This window comes from Mastigoproctus giganteus, chromosome 6 (assembly GCF_048544385.1).
Source record: "Mastigoproctus giganteus isolate SK-2022 chromosome 6, ASM4854438v1, whole genome shotgun sequence".
NCBI lineage: Eukaryota > Metazoa > Arthropoda > Arachnida > Uropygi > Thelyphonidae > Mastigoproctus > Mastigoproctus giganteus.
In genome coordinates, this window is record NC_143580.1 from 152,595,876 (window position 1) to 152,616,807 (window position 20,932).

General features: G+C 36.3%; 1 protein-coding gene across 5 annotated transcripts in view; it reads left to right on the top strand.

Moving 5' to 3' along the window:
* The window catches only part of LOC150084661 (regulator of G protein signaling 7-like), a 759,190-nt gene that overhangs the window by 360,870 nt on the left and 377,388 nt on the right, over positions 1-20,932 (top strand). For 4 of the 5 annotated variants that reach the window (XR_016547071.1, XM_090375401.1, XM_090375403.1 and 1 more), the window contains exons 7-8: positions 8,043-8,124; positions 19,471-19,545. Coding sequence is in view for 4 of the 5 variants with exons in the window: in XM_090375401.1 (XP_090231527.1) it covers positions 8,043-8,124; positions 19,471-19,545 (157 nt within the window). In the remaining variant the exon portion in view is untranslated. The remainder of the gene's footprint in view (positions 1-8,042; positions 8,125-19,470; positions 19,546-20,932) is intronic. The other variant, XM_090375402.1, reaches the window with a different exon arrangement.

Below are 20,932 nucleotides of genomic sequence, written 5' to 3' on the forward strand. Positions count from 1 at the left end.
TTCTCTGCTTCAATCCTGTTGCCATGTGCCTACAAGAAACCAATTTGATGCCCCAAGCTGCCCCTGCAGTAAAAAATTATACTATCTATCTTCAGACAAGATAGATCAGACTCTAATAGTGCTCATGGAGGAGTAGCCATTCTGTTGGCCTCAAGAGTCCCCTCCATTGCAAACCTCCTTAGAAGCTATTGCTACATGCATGGTAATTGGAATCACTGTTATTTTACTCTCAATTTATCTTCCACCTAATTGTCCGTATTCTATTCAGGAAATTGAAGATCTTGCCCTCTTGCAACTGCCACCTCCATTCTGTTTATTAGGTGACTTCAGTGCTCACCACCCATTATGGGGTTCCTCCAGCTTAGACAGTCATTAATAGCTTATTGAAATGTTGATTGACAGACAGACAATTTAACCTAATTGAATACTGGCTCTCCTACCTATGTTAATTTTCCTACCAGATCAAATGCAATAGACCTTTCCATTTGCTCTCCAGTACCCTATCCAAGTATTGATTGGGTAACTCTAAACAATCCTCACAACAGCAACCATTTTCCAGTAATATATAAAATTCAAACTTCCTGTTCCTTACCAACAGATAATCCAGTAAAATGGAAACTTCCGGATAAAATACAGCAGGTACATCTCATTCGACAACCATATCATACATTCCTCTTCTAGCAACCATGTTACTGAACACATAACATACCAAATGCTAACAGCTGCAACTGCTGCCATTCCACAATACCAAATCAGGAAAAGGTGAAAATTAAATTACTGGTGGAATGAAGAATGCAATAATGCAAAAAAAAAAGAGAAAAACAAAGCATGGAATTTTTTCTGCAAACATCCAACCACTTCCAATCTTATTAATTATAAGCGACTTAGAGCGAGCAAGAGTCCATTATATCAGACAGAAAGCAAAAAAAGAAGTCTGGATTAAATTTGCTTCTTCAGTTAATAAACATACAGATATCAGACTAATCTGGACTGTTAAATAGTAAATTTCCTCCAGCATCTACTCCACTACTTAACTGGAATGAATAGGAACTCTACTCCTACAGAAACCACAAATGCACTAGGAATCTTATTTTCTCAGTTGTCTTCAACCGCTTATGACCAATCATTTCAAAAAATCAAGATATAACCGAAAAATCCAAACTGAATTTCACTGACAGCTGTGCTTTACCTGATAAACCATTCTCCATGATTGAACTGCAGCAGGCTCTTACGGCCCTGATGGGATATTTTATGTAATGCTTTTAAATTTAGATAAAAAAATCACTATCTTCACTGCTGATCTTTTTCGATCAAATCTTCGCTGAACATACATTCCCAAGCTCCTGGGATTATTCCTTTACACTGGCAATCCCAAAACCTGGTAAAGACTATTCTGCTCCTCACAATTACAGATTGATTTCTCTTACCAACTGTCTGAGCAAAACCCTTGTAAAGATTATTCATTGTCACCTAACTTGGTATCTTGAGTCCCAAAACTTGATTAACAACAATCAATTTGGATTCTGAAAATGTTGATCATCATTAGACTTTATGATTAAAGCTGAAGCAAACATCAGAAAGGAACATCTCATCATGATCAGTCTGTACATTAGAAAGCCTTTGATACCACATGGTGTTTCGACATCTTAAAGGATCTACATTCTTTTGGCCTCAGAGGCCATTTGCCATATCCAAAATTTCCTATAACAAAGATCCTTTCAAGTTCGTTACCATGGGACCCTCTCTATAAACTTTGTCCAAGAAGAAGGAATCCCACAAGGGTCTGTTCGCAATTAGAATGAATTGCGAACAGACTCATTCTGAAAATGGTGGATTCATATCTTTAAGCCGATGATCTCTCAATTTCCTGTCATTCTCAAAACATGAAGTACATTGAGAGACAATTGCAAATATCAATGAATTGCATCCAGATTTGGATGACACAAAACAATTACAGACTATCCAACCAGAAATCTACTGCTATTGACTTCTGCACCATACGTAAAATGTATTCTGATCCTGAACTCAACTTAGATCACCGTTCTCTTCCAGTAGCAAGTAGTATTCATCTGTTAGGCTTAATTTTTGACAGCAAGTTAAATTATCAAAAGCACATTGAACATCTCCGGACTCCTTGTCAAAAATGAAATTAATATTCTCAGAGCCTTATCACAAACAACCTGGGGAGCAGATTGTTACAGCTTGCTTCATTTATATAGATCCATGATCAGATCATGCCTGGACTTTGGCATGCCTATCTTTGATTCTGCTAGGGAGAGTGTCTTTTCCACCAATGAAAACACTCTTTAACAGACATTAACATTCAGTAGCTACGCATTACTCATACGCAATGTTGTCCTGACTTCACTAAAATATATATACTGGTGGATCGAAGTCCAAGAGTGGAACGAGTGCTGCTGTGGTATTCGACGACACTGCCATTTCTGTATCACTTCCCACAGATGTAGTAGTTGCACCACTGAATTATATGCCCTAAAGCTTGCCCTAGAAAAGATTTTCCATCTCTCGATCCAAAATAGCATAATATACACTGACTTGCAAAGTGCCCTTATTAGCCATGCAAAACATTTTCCCACCTACTCATCAGAACAGAGTTGATACGTCTCAGAGAGCATCAGCAAAAGGTTGTCTTCCACTGGAGCCCAGTCCATACTGGAATACCAGGAAATAAAATTGCAAATGATGCTGCCAAGCATCCATCCAGTACAGCTCCAAGCTCCAATGAATTTTCTTGTGCCGTTCAGTGATTACAAAATGCATTTACAAAATATAGTAAGAGACAATGGACACTTCAGTGGCAAATGCATATACATAACAAACTCCTTAAAATTAAACCTGTACCACAATTATGGGTCTCCAGTTTCTGTACAAACAGACAAGAAGAGGTAGTCCTAGCCAGAGTGGCGCCTCCGTAGCCAGGTGGGAAGGAGCAGCAGTGCGTAGCACACGCTTCTTGATTAAACCGGGGTTCGAGCCCGTCACCACCAAATACGGAGGATGCGGAAAGGTCAGGGAATGACCACCGCATGACCCGGAGCAATATGGCCTTAGTTGCTAATGCTCCTTAAAAAAAAAAACCAAAACCAAACCTAGCCAGAGTCCAAATAGGCCACGCTCATCCATATATTCCTGTTATCAGGTAATGACCCTCCACAGTGTATACACTGCCACAGGTCACTCACAGTAAATTATATACTTCTGGACTGCACCTTGTACGACAACTCCCATCTAATTTCATTCACATCTCTCTCAAACTTACAGGAATTGTCACGGCCACATCATAGGTGAAAAATCAAACCTTACAGAATTTTTCTCCTTCCTGAAACAAATAGGTTTATATGACCATTTATAACTGCTTCCGTAGAAGCCAACACAAATGGTATTAACTACACTGATAGGTGCAATATAGCCTAAGTAGCTATTGCACCAGAAAAATCCAAGCAGAAGAACAACAATACCTATTGAGCCAATACCTGGGATCAAAACTATAAAAGATAATCTCTTAGACTCTTTTCCACCAAACCACCTGGTAACAAGATTAAGTAAACCACAGTGTGAATATATATATTACCCATCAACAAATCAATAAGTTCTTGTGACCAATGTGATATTTTGTGATGGTGATATTGCAAAGACAGCTGATAAATGTTTGTATATTATTGTTATCATTGTTATTTACTATATAAAAATATATCATTAAAACAAAAGCCTTTGAATTAGATCTAAGTCTAACTTAATAAAACCTTTAATTCTACTATATAACTCTACTAAAAAATTTTAAGAATTCCATAATAATAACCCCTAGTTACTGTCTTTGCAGTCACTGAAGAAGTGGTAAGCAAATACCATGCATCATTTGACCCCCTATTATGTACATACAGTGGAATCTTGTTAATACAAAGTTCAAGGGACCTAAATTTTCACGTTTTGTAATAACGAAGTTTGTAGTAACGAAGTCCCCCAAAAGTGTCAAAATTTTACTGGTTTTTTTTTTTTTTGGTACATACTGTATATCTAAGAATAATAATAAATAATAATAATAATATCAAAAATAAATTAATAAAATAAAATAATAAAAATAAAATAAAATAAAAACAAAAGCCTTGTCTAACAATACAGTAATAGGAATAACATATTTTTTTAAATATTTTTTTTTTATTTGTAAGATAAATTAAGAGAAAAGCAATATTAACAGAAATGAAAGTATTGTACAATATATATTTTGATATATACAGTATTTTAGTATCACAGTAAAAAGAGTTACTATCTTAATATAAAAGGAGACATACAAACCATTAACCTTTTAATAAATGAATCTAATTTAAATAATCCAATGTTGTTTGCACAGTTTTTGTCCTTTATGCATTTTTAACTACAGATGTTATCAAATGCAATAGTTGTTTCTTTATCCACATTACTGCAGGCCAACACATTCTCTATTATGTTCAATACATTTTGGACTTCTTTTTTAGATGACAGTGTGTGTGTGTGTGTGTGTGTGCGCGCGCATCTTCACTGTCGCTAGTAACAAAAACATCATCGTTTTGTTTGGTACCCAGCAGCTCTTCTGTTGTTGGCATTGCAGTGGTAGCAACTTCATCATCCACCTTCACGCACTCTTCAAATTCGCCAACAAAATCCATATGCTCCTTCAAATTCCTCCATTAGTAGTAGTAGTGGCATGTGATGCAAGAAAGCAAGTGTATGAGCTTATGCAGCATCAGCCAAAAAAAAAAAAAATCACACCATTTCCTCCAAATGTCTGTCCAGTTCCTCCTTAAATTTATTTAACCTATCAACTTCCACAATGACAGATGGAAGTTTGTTCCAGCAATTAACCACCCGCTGGCTAAAGGCAAATTTCTGCACATCTGTCTTTTCTTAATTTGAATTTATGCCTCCTTAGGTTCGTAATCTGAACAAGTGGAAGGATCCCATAGGAATTCAGCGTGCTCAACCCATTCAAGGCCTTATACATCTCAATAAGATCACTGCACAAGTGCCTAGTCTCCAGCCACTGCAATTTGCAGAACCTAAGCCTCTCTTGGTAAGAGGATCTCTTCATTCCCCTCACCAATCTTGTTGCCCTTCTCTGTACACGCTTAAGCAAATCTACATCCTTCCTAAAATGAGGCCTCCAGACCTGTATGCAGTACTCAAGGCATGGCCTGACCATTGCCTTATATAGAGGGACAATTACTTCCTTCTCCCTGCTAGCAAAATTCCTATATATCATTGACAAAACCCCATGACCTGCTCTGGTAGCCTGTCTGCATTGCTCAGAAAACTTCATATCTGACTGCACAATTACTCCCAGGTCTTTTTCATTTTCTACCACCTTAAGTGTAGTACCACGCAGTTGGTATGTTTCTCTGGGATTACTTCTACCCATATGCAGTACTTTGCATTTGTCAAGGTTAAACTTCAGTTGCCACTTCTTAGCCCATCTGCCCAAATTATCTAGATCCTGTTGCAGTAGCACACTGCCATTACTGTCGTTAACAACCCTGCCAACCTTTGTATCAACTGCAAACTTCGGCACTAAGTCTGATATACCTTCATCAATATCATTGATAAATATACAAAACAACAGTGGACCCAAAACCAAACCCTGTGGGACTCCACTAATAACATTAGTCCACGAAGAGTAGCACCCATTAATTACCACCCTCTGTCTTCTCCCACTCAACCATCCTTTTATCCATTGTATCAACTTACCCTTAATACCATTCTACTCCAATCTGTATAATAGTCTTCCATGTGCAACAGTGTCAAAAGCTTTCCTGACATCCAAATATATGATATCAAAATTATTTTTTGCATCCAGTTCCTTTGTAACCACATCATAATATCCTATCAAATTTGTCAGACAAGACTTTCCCTTAACATACCCATGCTGTGTCTGAATTATTGCTGCAGTCTTGTCTAGATGATCCTGCAATGCATCTTTAACCAGTGACTCCATTATTTTACCCAGAACAGAAGTTAAACTAACTGGTCTGTAATTACTCGTGATTACCCTTCGATCATTCTTCGCTGTTGCTATCACACTCGTCTGCTGGACCATGTTTTTCGATGATTTTCTCTCCAAAGTCACTCTTTCTGAAACAGTTGATTATTACACATGATGTAATACTTTCCTAAGCAATAACAAGATTACAGATAGCATCCAAGACATTCCAGTTTGGCTGCAAATTATTCCCTCCTTCTATGTTGCAGATCTAGAGCATTATTTATAACCTCAAGAGAGCATATAGAGCCACCTGATAAGGCGGCTCTATATGCTCTCTTGAGGGTAAAAACAACAGCCGTATATTTGTCAACTTAAGTATCTCGGCAGAATGTGCCGGTCTAGAATCTTTTTTGTGAAGCCATTCTTCTGTCCAATTTTGATAACCAAGACTGAAATATTTTGACCATTAGCCAAGCACTTCTATTGGCCTCATAATCACGGAGAAGTTGGTTAACTGCTTTAAAACATCTTGGCTTGGAAAAATTACCAATCACAAGTGGGCATAGTTTTGTACTGCCATCTGAATTGCAGCTTAACAGAACAGTGAGTTTTTGTTTACTAAATTTTCCACCATGACGAGACTCTCCTTGAACAGCAAATGTTTTGTTTGGCAGCAAATTATAAAATAAACCTGTCTCGTCAAGATTAAAAATATCCTTTGCCTCATATTTTTTAAGGATGGACGGACCGTACAAAACACAGCCAGTCTGTAGCCTTTTCTTTGTCGACTAATCCAGACTTACCACAAACATTTCACAAAACTGAGTTATTCCTGTCTTTAAATGTTTGGAGCCAGCCACTACTGCATTTGAAGTCACTAATCTCATGTTGCTGAGCTAGATAATTTGCCTTTTCTTGCAAAATCGGACCTGATATTGGCAAATTAAATGCACACATTTGTTGTTACCACTCAAAGTTTTGTTTCAAGCTCCTTGTGTTTTACCCCACAAATTCGTTTCCTGTTTTTCATTGCTGCTCCAGTGTCATGCATTTCTTCAAGTCTTTTTCAGTTTTTCAGTATTGTAGATAAAGTAGGTAAAGGGATGTTATATTCCTTTGCAATGTCCATTTTGCTTCTTTCCATCCTATCAGCCTCTTGTATAATTTTTAGTTTAATTTCCAGGCTTAATTCTGTCCATCTACGTTTTGTTGCCATAACACTTCTAGATAAGATTTAATATAAACAAATTTTAAATTAATTTAAAGACACAAGTTCCGAAAAAGACAACAGTTCAGATAAAATGGCAATAAAAATAGATTGCTGTATATGAGAGCAAAAAGACTCTTTGAACTGGGGTAACAATTGCAACTGACCTTATTAACATGGAGAGTGAGGGAGTGCATGTAAACAACTTAGAAAAACTTTTTATTCTTTTTGTAATTTAATAACTCATCCTTCAGAAAGATGTTTTTCAGAGTCCACTTAGCATTGTAGCTACCATAAACTGCTTTTGTTTACACAAAACTAATTTCTAACAAGTCAGTGCCATCTTCGGGAAGTAGAGAGCCAGGTGGCCAGGGACAATAATCGGATCGCTCTGCTAAGATTTGTATTAAACATACAAAATGACAATATTTATTTCTCATGGGATGAAAAAGAACTTTGTAATACATTTTAACAAAATTTTGTAATAAACTAATATATTTACATAGAAAAGCCTATCCTTTTGCAGGGGAATGGTATTTGCTTCATATAAACAGTACTTTGTATAAACCGAGTTTGTATTAACGAGATTTTACTGTATTTACTATTCAGAAGTAAACGTAATAATAGCGATGTAGGTTTTGAGTGCTTTATTATCTTCAAAGAACACAGTTTACTAATGCAACATGCTGCTCAAGGAATTCCTTAGAAGCAGATAAATGTATAGGACAAAAAAGGTTTACTTGTTAATGATGGAGAGTTGGTACAATCTCTGGACTTGAGTTGTAACTTTTTAGATTTATTGTAATGAATATTTAGATTTAAATATAAATTTTTGGTATGAAAAATGTTTTTTCTACGAAGGGTTGATAAGAAACGTGACAAACTAGAAAGGAAAGTCCTAGACAGTCAAGAGAGAGCTTTCTGGGATGTTCATAGACCTGTAGTAAGTATGTGTTATTTTTAGATACTTCATTACAAGAAGAAAGTGAAGTAAACTTTTTCTCATGTAAAACTTAATTTTCTTTTATAAACTCTAAAAAAATATAATTAAAGTCAATCTAGAGGATGTCTGTTGTAATAAAATATTTGTAATAAGCATATTACAAGGTTTTCAAAAGATCTTTACTGTTTACAATGAATTGAAATTCTTTTGATGCCATCCCTTTTAATAATTAATTTGTCTAAAACAAATAAGAATAATAAACTCAAAGAAACAGCATTAAGGATAATGAAGTATTAATCCTAGGTTTAGAGGTATTTACCCAATCAACCCATCTTTCTGCGAGTGGATGGATGAATTACAGTTGTTGTTTGGTTTTTAGGAGCATTAGCAACTAAGGCCATATTGCTCCGGGGATATGCAGTGGTCATTCCCTGAGCTTTCCGCATTCTCTGTATTTGGTGGTGACGGGCTCGAACCCCGGTCTAATCAAGAAGCGTGTGCTACGCACTGCTGCTCCTTCCTACCTGGCTACGGAGGCGCCCAGTTGTTGGATGAGGATGTTCGTACACTCCAACTAATACCCAAAAAAAAAATTCGTCACTCACATGATATCTATTAGATGTGAAACGAATAATTAACCTCTCATTAATTGTGGTATCCTCTGTGATATTATACCAATCTGCCATATATATACGAGCCAGTACTCCTCATCTAGGCTCATATCCAGTCAAAGGTTTGAATAATTTTTAATGGCCACTTCAGTTGAGATTGTAGTTAGCAGATCTCATTGAGAGAGCTTTGCCCCTCCTGACGCCATTGAATTATTCCAGGTTTTTTTTAGCACACAAAATTAGCCTGTGATTATATACTTGTATAGGTATAATAGATAACAAAACCAATACAAATTAGAGTATCATAAGAATTAATGTGGCAGGAGTAGCCATGTACTAAAAATTCTTAAGGACAAGATCTGTAGTAAGTTGAAACAAAAACCAGAAAGTATCACCATCATTTAGAAAAAAATGTTGGTAAAAGGTTATAACATGTGAAGATATCCTTCCACCTCCAAATGGTGGCAGATGATATGGAAAGTTAATAATAATATCAGTTAAATAAAAAGCAGTGCTCCAATGGATAAGTATGTTGCTATTTATTTAAGTGTACAGTTTACATTTTAAATAAATAGAAATATACTTCTCAATTGGAACAGTTATTTGTTTTATTTTATTATTATTATTTTTTTTTGAAAACACAAAAGCTATTAAAACCTATAATACTTAGTACCATGCATGGGTTGAAAGTTGAGAAGATGAAAGAAGATATTTGTTGACATTAGACTCGAATTTTTGCAGATTGTATTTTGTGTTAATTTTTAGGAAATATGTATGAAAGGAGGTTGCTCCGGGAAATGGAAATTGAACAAATAAATGAGGAAGAAGAAAAGTTGGTTCTGTGAATTTGAAGATGGACAGTAAAAGGAAGCTGACTGGTTGCTGCTTGTGTTTGGACTGGTTAGAGAGAGAGAGAGAGACGCCAATTCAGAAGAACAGTGCCCATGGAAGTACCTATAGAAACTGCATGCAGCAGGAACAGAACATCTATGAGACAGAGAGTGAAGTGACGTTGTAAGAGATGGGACATTAATTAACCTAACTGCCTTTTTCTGAATGCAGTCTAGAAATATCTGAGAGAGGTTATGATATTTCTATGATATTTCATCACCCCAGATATAGGAACAACATTCCATGGTAGGGCAGATTTGAGATTTATACTAGGACAGATTTGAGATTTATACAGAATGATGAGTAGCTGTTTAGCAGAAAAGTAAAGATTAGAGCGAAAGAGAAAACCCATTTTTTTAGATGCAGAGGAAGCAATATTTGTAATGTGCTTATGCCAAGAGATATGTGATCTTGTCTGGAAATCTGAGTGTCATCAAAGATAAGCATAGGAGCAGAAGAATCCTTTTTGCGAAATATAAGACAGGACTGAGTTTTAGAAGGATTGAAATTAACTAAGTTATTTTTGCCCCACTGGAGAATTATCTCAAGATCAGCATTTAATGAATTGGTAGGTGGATATTTCACAAGTTGAAGCTGTTTGTGAAGGAAAGGTTTGTCAAACTGGAAGGTGGAATTCAGTGGAAAGTCATTAATATTACAAGAGGAAAAGAGTGGGTAGAAACAACTGAACTTGGGAACCCCAGGGGCTCACATCTGGTGAGTATGGGCTTGGAACACCCAGGTTGCTTAGCTGGATATCATCATTCTTCTCTCTCTCTTGATGATTCCCTTCCCTTCCACTTCTCTCTCTCTCTCTCTCTCTCTCTCTCTCTCTCTCTCTCTCTCTCTCTCTCTCTCAGGGTAATTCAGAAAATTTTTTTGTCTGGTGCAGCATAAGCCTCAGGACTTGCTTACACCATATGGCTAATAATAATAATAACACTAGCATTAGTGGAGAAGTTAGAAGACAGAGAGCCATTTACTATCATTCTATCACTTATAGTAAACAGTCAGAGAGAAAACTGGATACCCAGTTACAAAAAACAGTTTTCAACCATAAGATCAAAGCTTATTTAGAAAATGTTTATGTCAAACATTTGAGATTTACGTCAAAAAATTTGATTTCACAATCAAAAGTCTTTGAAATATTAAGTGCACCTGCTTCAGTTGCACCAAACTTTTCCATTGAATTTGTCCATAGATGGGTAATATAAGCCAATGGATTGTCACTAATGGAATCCTACTGGCAATCACTGATCAGATGGAAGATTTCTATTTAGTTTAGGAGTTGGTGGTAAATGGATTTTTCCATTACTTTAGAAAGAGTAGAAATAAGTTCAATGGGACAATAATTAGATGGGAGGGATTTGTTACCCTTTTTAGAACTGTAAAAGAAAATTGAAAGAGGTACTGAGGATAGAAATATTATTTACAAGTGACACATGCATAAATGAGCTCAGATAACGAATATGAACAGCCAAATGCTGAAGGATAGGACTTTATCATGTGGCAAAATTCAGAGCTTCTCAAGATTTCAAAAACTAACTTCTGGGTGCAACCTCATATACAAGTCTACGGCTCTATATTTTAATGAAACCCTCTGATCTTGTTGTCTGTACAACTGCAGTTAAAGTGTTGTATGCAGTGCATTGCATTAACATGGGTTTCACAGTTACCCTCTGCAGCAATGGGTATGAAGTTGTCAGTTTCCCTGACAACTTCACACCCATTGCTGCAGCATTGTGAAGTTGTCAGTGAAACTCCTCACCTTTTCTCCCTAACAGATCCTTTTCAAAATGGATTTGACTAAAAAATGAATAGCAAATGTTTAGAAAACGGTACTCACCTTATATAAATCTGCAATAAAATATTTTTTGGTAGATGGTGGTTAAATTTAGGTTGGAAGAAGCATTAAAAAGAACTAAGGTGGGAAATGGGGTGAAAATATTTTAAACAGATTTTAAAATGAGCGCAAGGAAGTAGAAATGCAGATCTCCAATCCTTGGTTGTCATAAAGAAGTTAAAAAACGTAAATGAAAAAAGAGAGAAGACCGGTGGTGCCAATAGTCGTTACGAAGGACTTTCGTGAGTAAACCACCATCAGTTGGCAAATGGAAGAAAAGTGAGCGCGCGTGTTGTATTTGAAGTTATCTAAACTCCCATGATGCTCTTTTTGACACGTGGGAACTTTAGCCGCGAGAGGTTCCAAGCCGGTGAAAGGTTGAAGGGAAGTTTAGCGTTAATAATGTTGAGATCAGAATGGTGTCAGTACCATTCAATGGTGAGGGCTTCATATTGAAGAATTCTGTAGCTCGATCTAAGTTTAATGATAGTGATGGCGGAGTCAACAAGGGGGGGGTGTGGTTGTGGGTTTGAGCATGGGTTGTTAACTCAGTGCAGGATTGACTTGTCTTGAAACTGTTGAAGTGGTAGTATGTGCGGGTATTGGAAGTTGTGAAGGAACTGAATTTGGTGGTAGTGCTGCCGATGTAACAGGTGTCGCAGTTCGGTTGACATTTTATGAGATATATTAAGACATATTCGTTATTGAGATCATTGATGGGATATTTGTGTGTATCTTTGTAAGAATTAAATAGGGAACCTAGTTTATTGTAAGTGGAGAAGGTGAGGGAGATGTCAGTATCTTTGAATGTATGTCGGAATTGTGCTGCGAGTTCACTATGGTAAGGGAGAACTATGCGAGTATTTGTCTTGTGACTGTGTCTGGTGGGATTATTAATACTGTTTTTAACGGTGGATATTGTGTGTTGGATGAGTTGAGGGGGATAGCTCCTGGCTATGAATTTATCAGTAAGGTATTGAAGTTCATTGTGTAGATCGTTTTGTGAAGAGGAAAATGGATTTGTTAAGGAGACAAATCTCAATTATATGCTATTTCTCTCAGATGAAAGATTTTGGGTGTGACATTTCCAAGAAAATATTTCATAGTGGCATCATCTGAGAGGAAATGTTTTCCATGTAGGCATCTCTTAATTTTGGAGAATAAGAAGGCAGAGCCAGATATGGAGAGTACTGGGGGGGGGTTAATAATTCAAACTGAATTGTACAGAAACTGTAATACACGCCATGAAACATGTGGTTTCACATTGTTGAATTAGAGTACTCAGCATTCCAGTTTTGCCAGCTGTTTTTGGAGAATGACTGGTAGTTTCATTATTAGTACTATATAGGAAGCACTTGTTATGGTTGAACCCTATTTTCAAGAAGGCAACTATGAGACCCTCAACAATTCCGGTTCCACAGCCTCACTCCCTCCATCCTTCTTTCTACACAGACATTATGACAGTATTTGGAACAGCTTCATATCCTTTTCAAAATTTCTGAACTTTGTAATATTATTATTATTATTAGCCATTGGTGAATTAGAAGCCTGAGGCTTTTGTTGCACCAGCCAAAAAAAAACATTTCTGAGTTATCCTTGAGAGAGAGAGAGAGAGAGAGAGAGAGAGAGAGAGAGAGAGAGAGAGAGAGTTAGAACTAGAGAGGAATCACCAATGACTTTGATACTAAATATATACATACTCTAGAGTGCTATACTTGTAAATGTTTATATATATGATAAGTAAGTAAACAAAAGTAATAGAGATAAGAGAAGGAAGTAAAGAAAATTTGTGATAGAAGAGAGAAAATAAGGGTAAAAAAAAATTAATACATATATAAAGAAATAAGTCAATATTATTATACTAGATATATACAGTGACAGACAAAAAAACTGCATCACTTGTGAACTTTGCAAGTAGTGTGTTTTGCGTTGCTTTGTGGGTTGCAGAAATGGTCAAAATGCATTTGTTAGATGGAATATATATCTCTATGAATAAAATCCAATAAAGACACTCCATCTGATATACCTAATTGCCATAAATATCTTCTGAAAGGGTAAAATGCATAATTAATTGAAATATGAGAAATCATGCAAATGGCAATCATGACAACCAAACATTCATTTTATTGCATTTACGTGTACAAACTGAAATGACAAGTTAACATAATAGTGTTATGTACTGTAAATCAGCAAAATAAGTCCTCAATATTTTGTTGTTTCTCCTCGAGCTGCAATTACAGCCTTGCAATGATCTGGCATCATCATTTTCAATCCACTGCACGATGAAGGCCTCTCAGCAACTTTCCAGTTCCCTCTGTTTTGTGCAATGGCCATCCAGTTACTACCCACAAACTCATGAATTTCATCTGTCCATTGCCGTTGTTGTCTTCCAGGGTTTCTCTTAGCTCCTCTTGGGTACCATTCTGTTATTTTCTTAGTCCATCTGTCATCATGTCTTCAAGCTATGTGTCCTGCCCAAGAGACCATTTTAGTTCTTTAGTTTTTATAAGAATGCCCTTTACTTGAGCTTGCTGCCTAATCCATGTGTTTCTCTTCTTATCTAACAGTCTGATTTCCAATATAATTCATTCCATTCTTCGCTGTGTAGTTCTCAACTTCTCTTCCATTCTTTTGGTGAGTGCCCAAGTTTCACTTCCATAAGTCATGGTGGGGAGTATACATTGGTTCATTATTTTACGTTTCAGACAAATTGGAATATTGCTCCTCAGTATGTGACTATATTTCCTGAATGCTATCCATCCAAAATTTATTCTTCTCTTGACTTCCAGCCATTTATCATTATTACAGCTAATGACTTGTCCCAGATAAGTATATGACTCCACCTTTTCAATTTCTGCTCCTTCAATCATTATATCCCTTTCTGTAGCATACTTGTTCATTATTACTTTTGTTTTAGCCATATTCATCTTTAGTCCAAAATCCTTACTGACTCTGCATAACTGATTAAGATTTTCCTCTAATCCTTTGGGATCGTGGCTTATGACTACAATGTCATCTGCAAATTGTAAATGGTTTAGGTACTCTCCATTCACATTGACTCCTTTCTGCGACCAGTCTAATCTTCTGAAAGCTTCCTCAAGGGCAGCAGTAAACAACTTTGGAGATATTGTGTCTCCTTATCAAACTCCTTTCTCAATTTTAAATTTGTGTCTTTGTCTAGTCTAATAAAGGAGGTAGCATTCTCATATATTTTCTTCAAAATCATAATATATGGGGTATCTATGCCTTGTCTTTCCAGTGCCCGAAACATTGCCTTGTGCCATATGGAGTCAAATGCCTTTTCATAATCCACAAATGCCAGGCATAATGGTGTTTTATATTCATTTGCTTTCTCCATTAGCTGTGACATTACGTGAAGGTGATCCATAGTTGAGAATCCTGTCCTAAAGCCAGCTTGCTCTTTCGGTTGAGTCAGTAAGGATTTTGGACAACACTGACTCAACATTGCATCGTCCACCAATGTCAATTGAATGCATTTCGTTAGATTTTATGTGTTTCCTAACTAACAGCATAACCCCTCCTCCCTTCCTGTCCTGTCTATCCCTTCTGTACACATTCTACTCCCTAAATTCCAATTCTGCACTGCTTATATCTGTGTGAGACCATGGCTCTGATATCCAAACAATATCTGCCTCTGATGTCTTGACCAGCACTTCAAATTCATCAAATTTATTTACTATACTTCTAGCATTGGTGTACATGCAAATATACATACACCTATTCTTACTCTTAGTTACCCTAACACAACCCATGTATTTGCTTGTTCCATGATGACTCCCAGCACCCCTTGAAATCTCTAGTATCTCGCTTTTTATGCTGCTGCTCATTCTAATAGAAGCAGTGAAAAATCACTTTCACCTCTGCTAGCAGTTTTCCGACCCACTTAACACAACCTTGATAGCATCAGCAAATATTCTTGCACACTTTCTATTTAAGTGTATTCCATCATTGTAGAAACAGTCTCTCCTGTTTTACAAGCACAGACTACGCTGAGAAAAATTCTACCTCATGAGCCTTGCACAATCTCTTAAGGGTTGAATTGATTAACAAGGCTCTCATCATTCTCATCATATACTCCCTCCTATCATGTCTCAGCAGAATTGCAGACACTCTCAGATTTCACCCTAATTCGCGACTTTTTTTCAACATTGAACTGTACTTTTTAATTAAGTCTGCAGATCTCCTACCCTTAATGTAATTAAGCGTAGGAGATCTGCGGTAGACGATGCAATGTTGAGTCAGTGTTGTCCAAAATCCTTACTGACTCAACCGAAAGAGCAAGCTGGCTTTAGGACAGGATTCTCAACTATGGATCACCTTCACGTAATGTCACAGCTAAGAAAAGATGATACTGATGATACTATATGTTGTAAGGGTAGGAGAAAAGATGATACTGTTGTACATGCCAACATGTACAACAGTATCATCTTTTGTGCCCTTAAAAGATGATATCTGCTCTACAACGTCATCAACCTTTGCACCTGGCAGACATACCCTGGTTCTATTCAACCTATCCTTTTTACACAATATTTTTCCTGTGTCCCTGACAATAGAGTCATCGACAATAACTAGCTCCTGTGGGATCAGCGTGTCCTGCCCTGAAGGTTACCATTGTGTTGCCTGATGATTAGGTGCGATCTCTGGCATTGATGTGTGCAACTGAGAGCTTGATGGGTCCCCTAATGTAAGTCCTTTGAGGGCATCTATCCTGTCCTTCAAGCTCTCATAAAGGCCCATAACAATGCTTAGCCAACTAAACAAGACATCCTCTTTGGCAACACCATGGCCCTTCTCAGAAAGTTCTGCAAACATTTAACAAGTTGCACTTTTCTTTAGGCTGTGATACATTGGAGAATTGCCCCCTTTGGTTCTATCCAGAGCCACAGCACTCCCACTACTTTGTGCACGTTGCTTTGCTGCTCTAGTCTGGGGAATGATTTCTGTTTAAATACGATTTAATTAATTAACAATGAAAATCAATAAGGTTAATAAATTTAATTAAATAATTTATTATACTATACTTGACTATAACTATACTAAGCTAATGCAGTAATACGTATTCCGCTATATAGTTTTACGTTATGCCTTAGCTATCAATTTTGAGATATACATTATCAAGTTACACTATACCGTACTGATCACAATTCTAAATTACTTATATCCTTAGAAAATACCAATGACATATGCCCAAAAAGTGATTAAAACCTTCAAAATACTTATTTATTACAATCAAAACCCAACTATTCTTCTATGCTACTGGTTACACTATGATATTCCAGCCAAAACACCAATATGATAGTGGTAAGAATAGCAAGTTGTAACTTACAAAGTCACTAGCTAAATTTAAAAACATATGCTAACGAATGCTGCTAAGCCTATTTAATCTATATGTAAAAACACAAATTAATTTTTTTTTGTCCTCACCTTTTTCCCATTATTATATGGGGTCAGTGTTTTTTTATTGTTTTGGCATGCAATTTTTACGGCCGGATGCCCTTCCTGACGCCAACCCTCACCCTTTATCTGGGCTGGGAATATGCGCTGGTCATTCCCTGACCTACCGCATCCTCCGTATTTGGCGGGTACGGGCTCGAACCCAAATTAATACATTAACTAATCAAAAAATACAACAGATATATTCCCAAAAGGTGATTAAACCCTTCAAAATACTTATATATATTACAATTTAAACCTTACTATTCTTCTGAGATACTGGTTATGCTACAATATTCCCACCAAAAACACTGATACAATAGTGGTTGGAGTAGCCAGTTGTAACTTATAAAATCACTAGCTAAATTTAAAAAAATAAGCTAATGAATCTCACTAAGCCTATTTAATCTATTTCTAAACACAAATTAATACACTAACTAATCAAAAATATGATAAAATTTCAGTTAAAACTTATTGGCTTTATATGCAACCAGACATACAGGGTGTCTCAAAAATATTGGTACAAACTTTTAGGGGAGGTAGGTAACATCTAAAGAAATGTGAATCGCATAGGAACCCATAACCGGAAACGTCACCATAAGTCGGTACATGGCGCTGTTCATCAGTTTGCGAGAGGGAAAATTTCTGGTTTACTCATTCAAGCAGTAGTCGCCGCACGAAGAGCATGCATCGATATACGAACTGTGAGCTGGCAGACATGCACCTAGTGTATGGATTAGCAGAGGGCCCACATGGTGTGCACCCCCATGCGGCACGACATCTCTTCGCAATAAATGTGTGGGTAGGTATGGTCGGTGACTGCTTAGTTGGCCCATACCTGTTACCATCCCGCATGAACTCCACTAAATATCGGATCTTTCTTGAACAAGTTCTACCAGGGTTACTTGACGATGTTCCAGCAAATGTGAGACGCAACATTTGGTTTCAACATGACGGGGCGCCTGCCCATTATTAATGAAGGTGTGTTCGTGACCATTTGAACAGGCGTTTTGAGCGTCGATGGATTGGCCATGGTAGACCAGTTGCCTGGCCCCCACGCTCACCTGATTTATCAAGCCTTGATTTCTTTCTGTGTGGGCCCTCAAATCTATCGTGTATGAATCGCCTGTGGAGACGGAAATGGATCTCATGCGAGACTCGTCTGCGCTGCTGCTACTGTCAAAGAAACTCCAGGTGTGTTCGACCGTGTCCGGCAATCCATGCTGCGTCAGTGTCATGCATGCATCGTGTCTCATGGTGGAACCTTCAAGCATCTGTTTTAACATCATAAAATGCATCCATCTTGTACTCCATTGTTAATATTATGTCAAATAAATGTTTGCCACTAATTACTGTCTTGTGTCATTTCTGCTTCTTGTGCCTCTGCTGCTACTTTCCCGTGACGTTTCTGGTTATGGGTTCCTATGCGATCCACATTCCTTTAGATGTTGCCTACCTCCCCTAAATGTTTGTACCAATATTTTTGAGACACCCTGTATAAAACATCTTGTAATGAAATATTCAGAATGCACTAATTCAGATTGACTGCAGCTAAACAGGTGACATCATACATTACTGTGTCTAGATGAGTTACTGAATGTTTATTTACAGTCAGTTTTAACTTTTAAAATTTTTAGTTATACGTGTTCTGTGGTAAATAGTATTTTAATTTTATTGATCATTTTGTATTTGTACTTTATATTTTTAAAAGTTTGTTTGCTATTTTATTTAGATTCAGCAGCCTTAAAGAAGAGTGTATAATGTGTGTATAATTATTACAGGAGCACTATTAAACCTTCTCTTATATTGGTAGTTTCTGGTTTATCTTAAATCAAATGGTTGTGCTCAGGTTGGATTAAAAGACATTTAAGATTGTCTTCATTTTTATCTTTCCATTTTCACCTAACTTTTCACTGATGAGGCGACAAAAATTTCTGAAACAGCTATCTGGAGATTGCCTCTTGTTCATAATGTGATTAATAGTCATTGTTTCATAGCCTGTTTCATAGCATTCCTGTATTAATTAGCGAGTCTCATGCTTAAAAAGTGTGTTCAATATAGTATCTGGTTATGTAAATTTGGATTTGGTTTTGTAAATTTTAAGACAGTATCACTTCATGCATTCCATCTGCAGGAATGCACAAAGAAATATTGTGGTTAATCATGAGTTTGACTGACATTGGAAAACATGCTGTTTCAGAAGAGTTGTGGCTAAGATTCTTGTAGTTGTGTATAATTTACAGCTGTCAAAAATGATGTTGCCTGTGACTTTCAGAGTAGTTCATAAATTGATTGGGATTATTTTTTTAATTTAAAATTTTCAAAAAGCTTTGGATTTGTGGAGTTTTAATATATTAATATTTGTAATATAAGAGTAAAACTACAAAACTAGTAGCTGATAGTGATGCATTGAAGGTATTTTTGTGGGCAGATGAACTGAGTGAAATAACTGCATATTTGTGTAGTTACAAGAATATCAAACACATTTGCAACTTAAAATTTATGTAACAGTTAATTTAACTACATGCAACTTATGACTCTTTTCAGCCTGGATGTGTTAATACTACAGAAATGGACATTAAGAAAGCCTGCAGAATGAACAAACCTATCAAAAGTGCCAAGGTGAGAGCAGTTCACTGGAAATCTAGTATATATATATATATATACACATATATATATATATATATACATATATATATATATATATATATATATATATATATATATGTAATCTAAGATACATTTATCAACTCAACTGAATATGTTCGCTATATTTTCCTGCCTTCTTCCTTCTGCTATGCATTACTTGAAAATTCCAGGTATAGTTTTTATTCTCTATTTTCTCATTATACTTTTGGTTTCTGTTTCGGCTCATTTTAGACCTGTATCCTTTTCTATACTTTTTACTCTCTACTTCTACCTTTTTCCCGTTCGTAAAGCTATTAGTGCAATACAAGGGTGATATGGACGTTCCAGCTATCCTCATTGTATCGCTATTTTCGTCTCTGATTAATTACTGCTTTATCCCTTCTCCATCCTCAATTTTTAATACCTTGCTGTTTATTATTTATTGTTGTTTATTTGGTTTTTTTTTTTAGGAGCATTAGCTACTAAAGCCATATTGCTCCAGGGATATGCGGTGGTCATTCCCTGACCTTTCCACATCCTCCGTATTTGGTGATCACGGGCTTGAACCCTGGTCTAATCAAGAAGCGTGTGCTACGCACTGCTGCTCCTGCCCACCTGGCTACGGAGGCACCTAATACCTTGCCCTATACCATTTGCTTGTTCTAAATTGAATCATCAAATTTATCTACTTTTCCACCAAATTCAAACAAATATTTTTTCCGAAATTGCATAAAATCTACATAAAATTCTAATTTTTTTTTTTTTTTTTTTTTTACTCTGAAAACACTTATTTATATTTTATTTTAGCTTTATCCTTGTATTACCTTATTTTTATATTACTGACAATGCATTGGGAATACCTTGTCTATATTCTGAAAGAGTAATGCTGCTTTATCCCACCTAGTTTTATTCTTTAATTTGCTTCTCTTCCACTTATATGGACAAGTATAGAAACACAATTCTTGATACTGGGTCAGGCTTAGTCTCCTGATGAAATACCTGACCATGTATCAATATTCACTTTAGCTAACATCAGATTTTTGCATATTTGCTTCCCCCTTTTTTTTGACTTAGCTAAATTTTCCCACCCATTTCTCATGCTGGCTAGTTCTCCTTTTGTTGGTTTAATTACTTTGTATTAATTATTTTACTTTACAGCTCCCTCCTCTTTAATTGGATTTTCAATTCAGCCTTTAATTCTCTTAATTCATTATAACATATTGGATATTCACATTCTTTCTTTCTTTTTTGCTACTACATCTTTTCCGATTTCTACTATTTTTCAGTTATTAGTTTTTGGCATTTTTTGTAAATTTCACTTCCATCCTTGCACTATTATTAGACCCATTAATTCCCACATGCACATATATACTTTTGCATT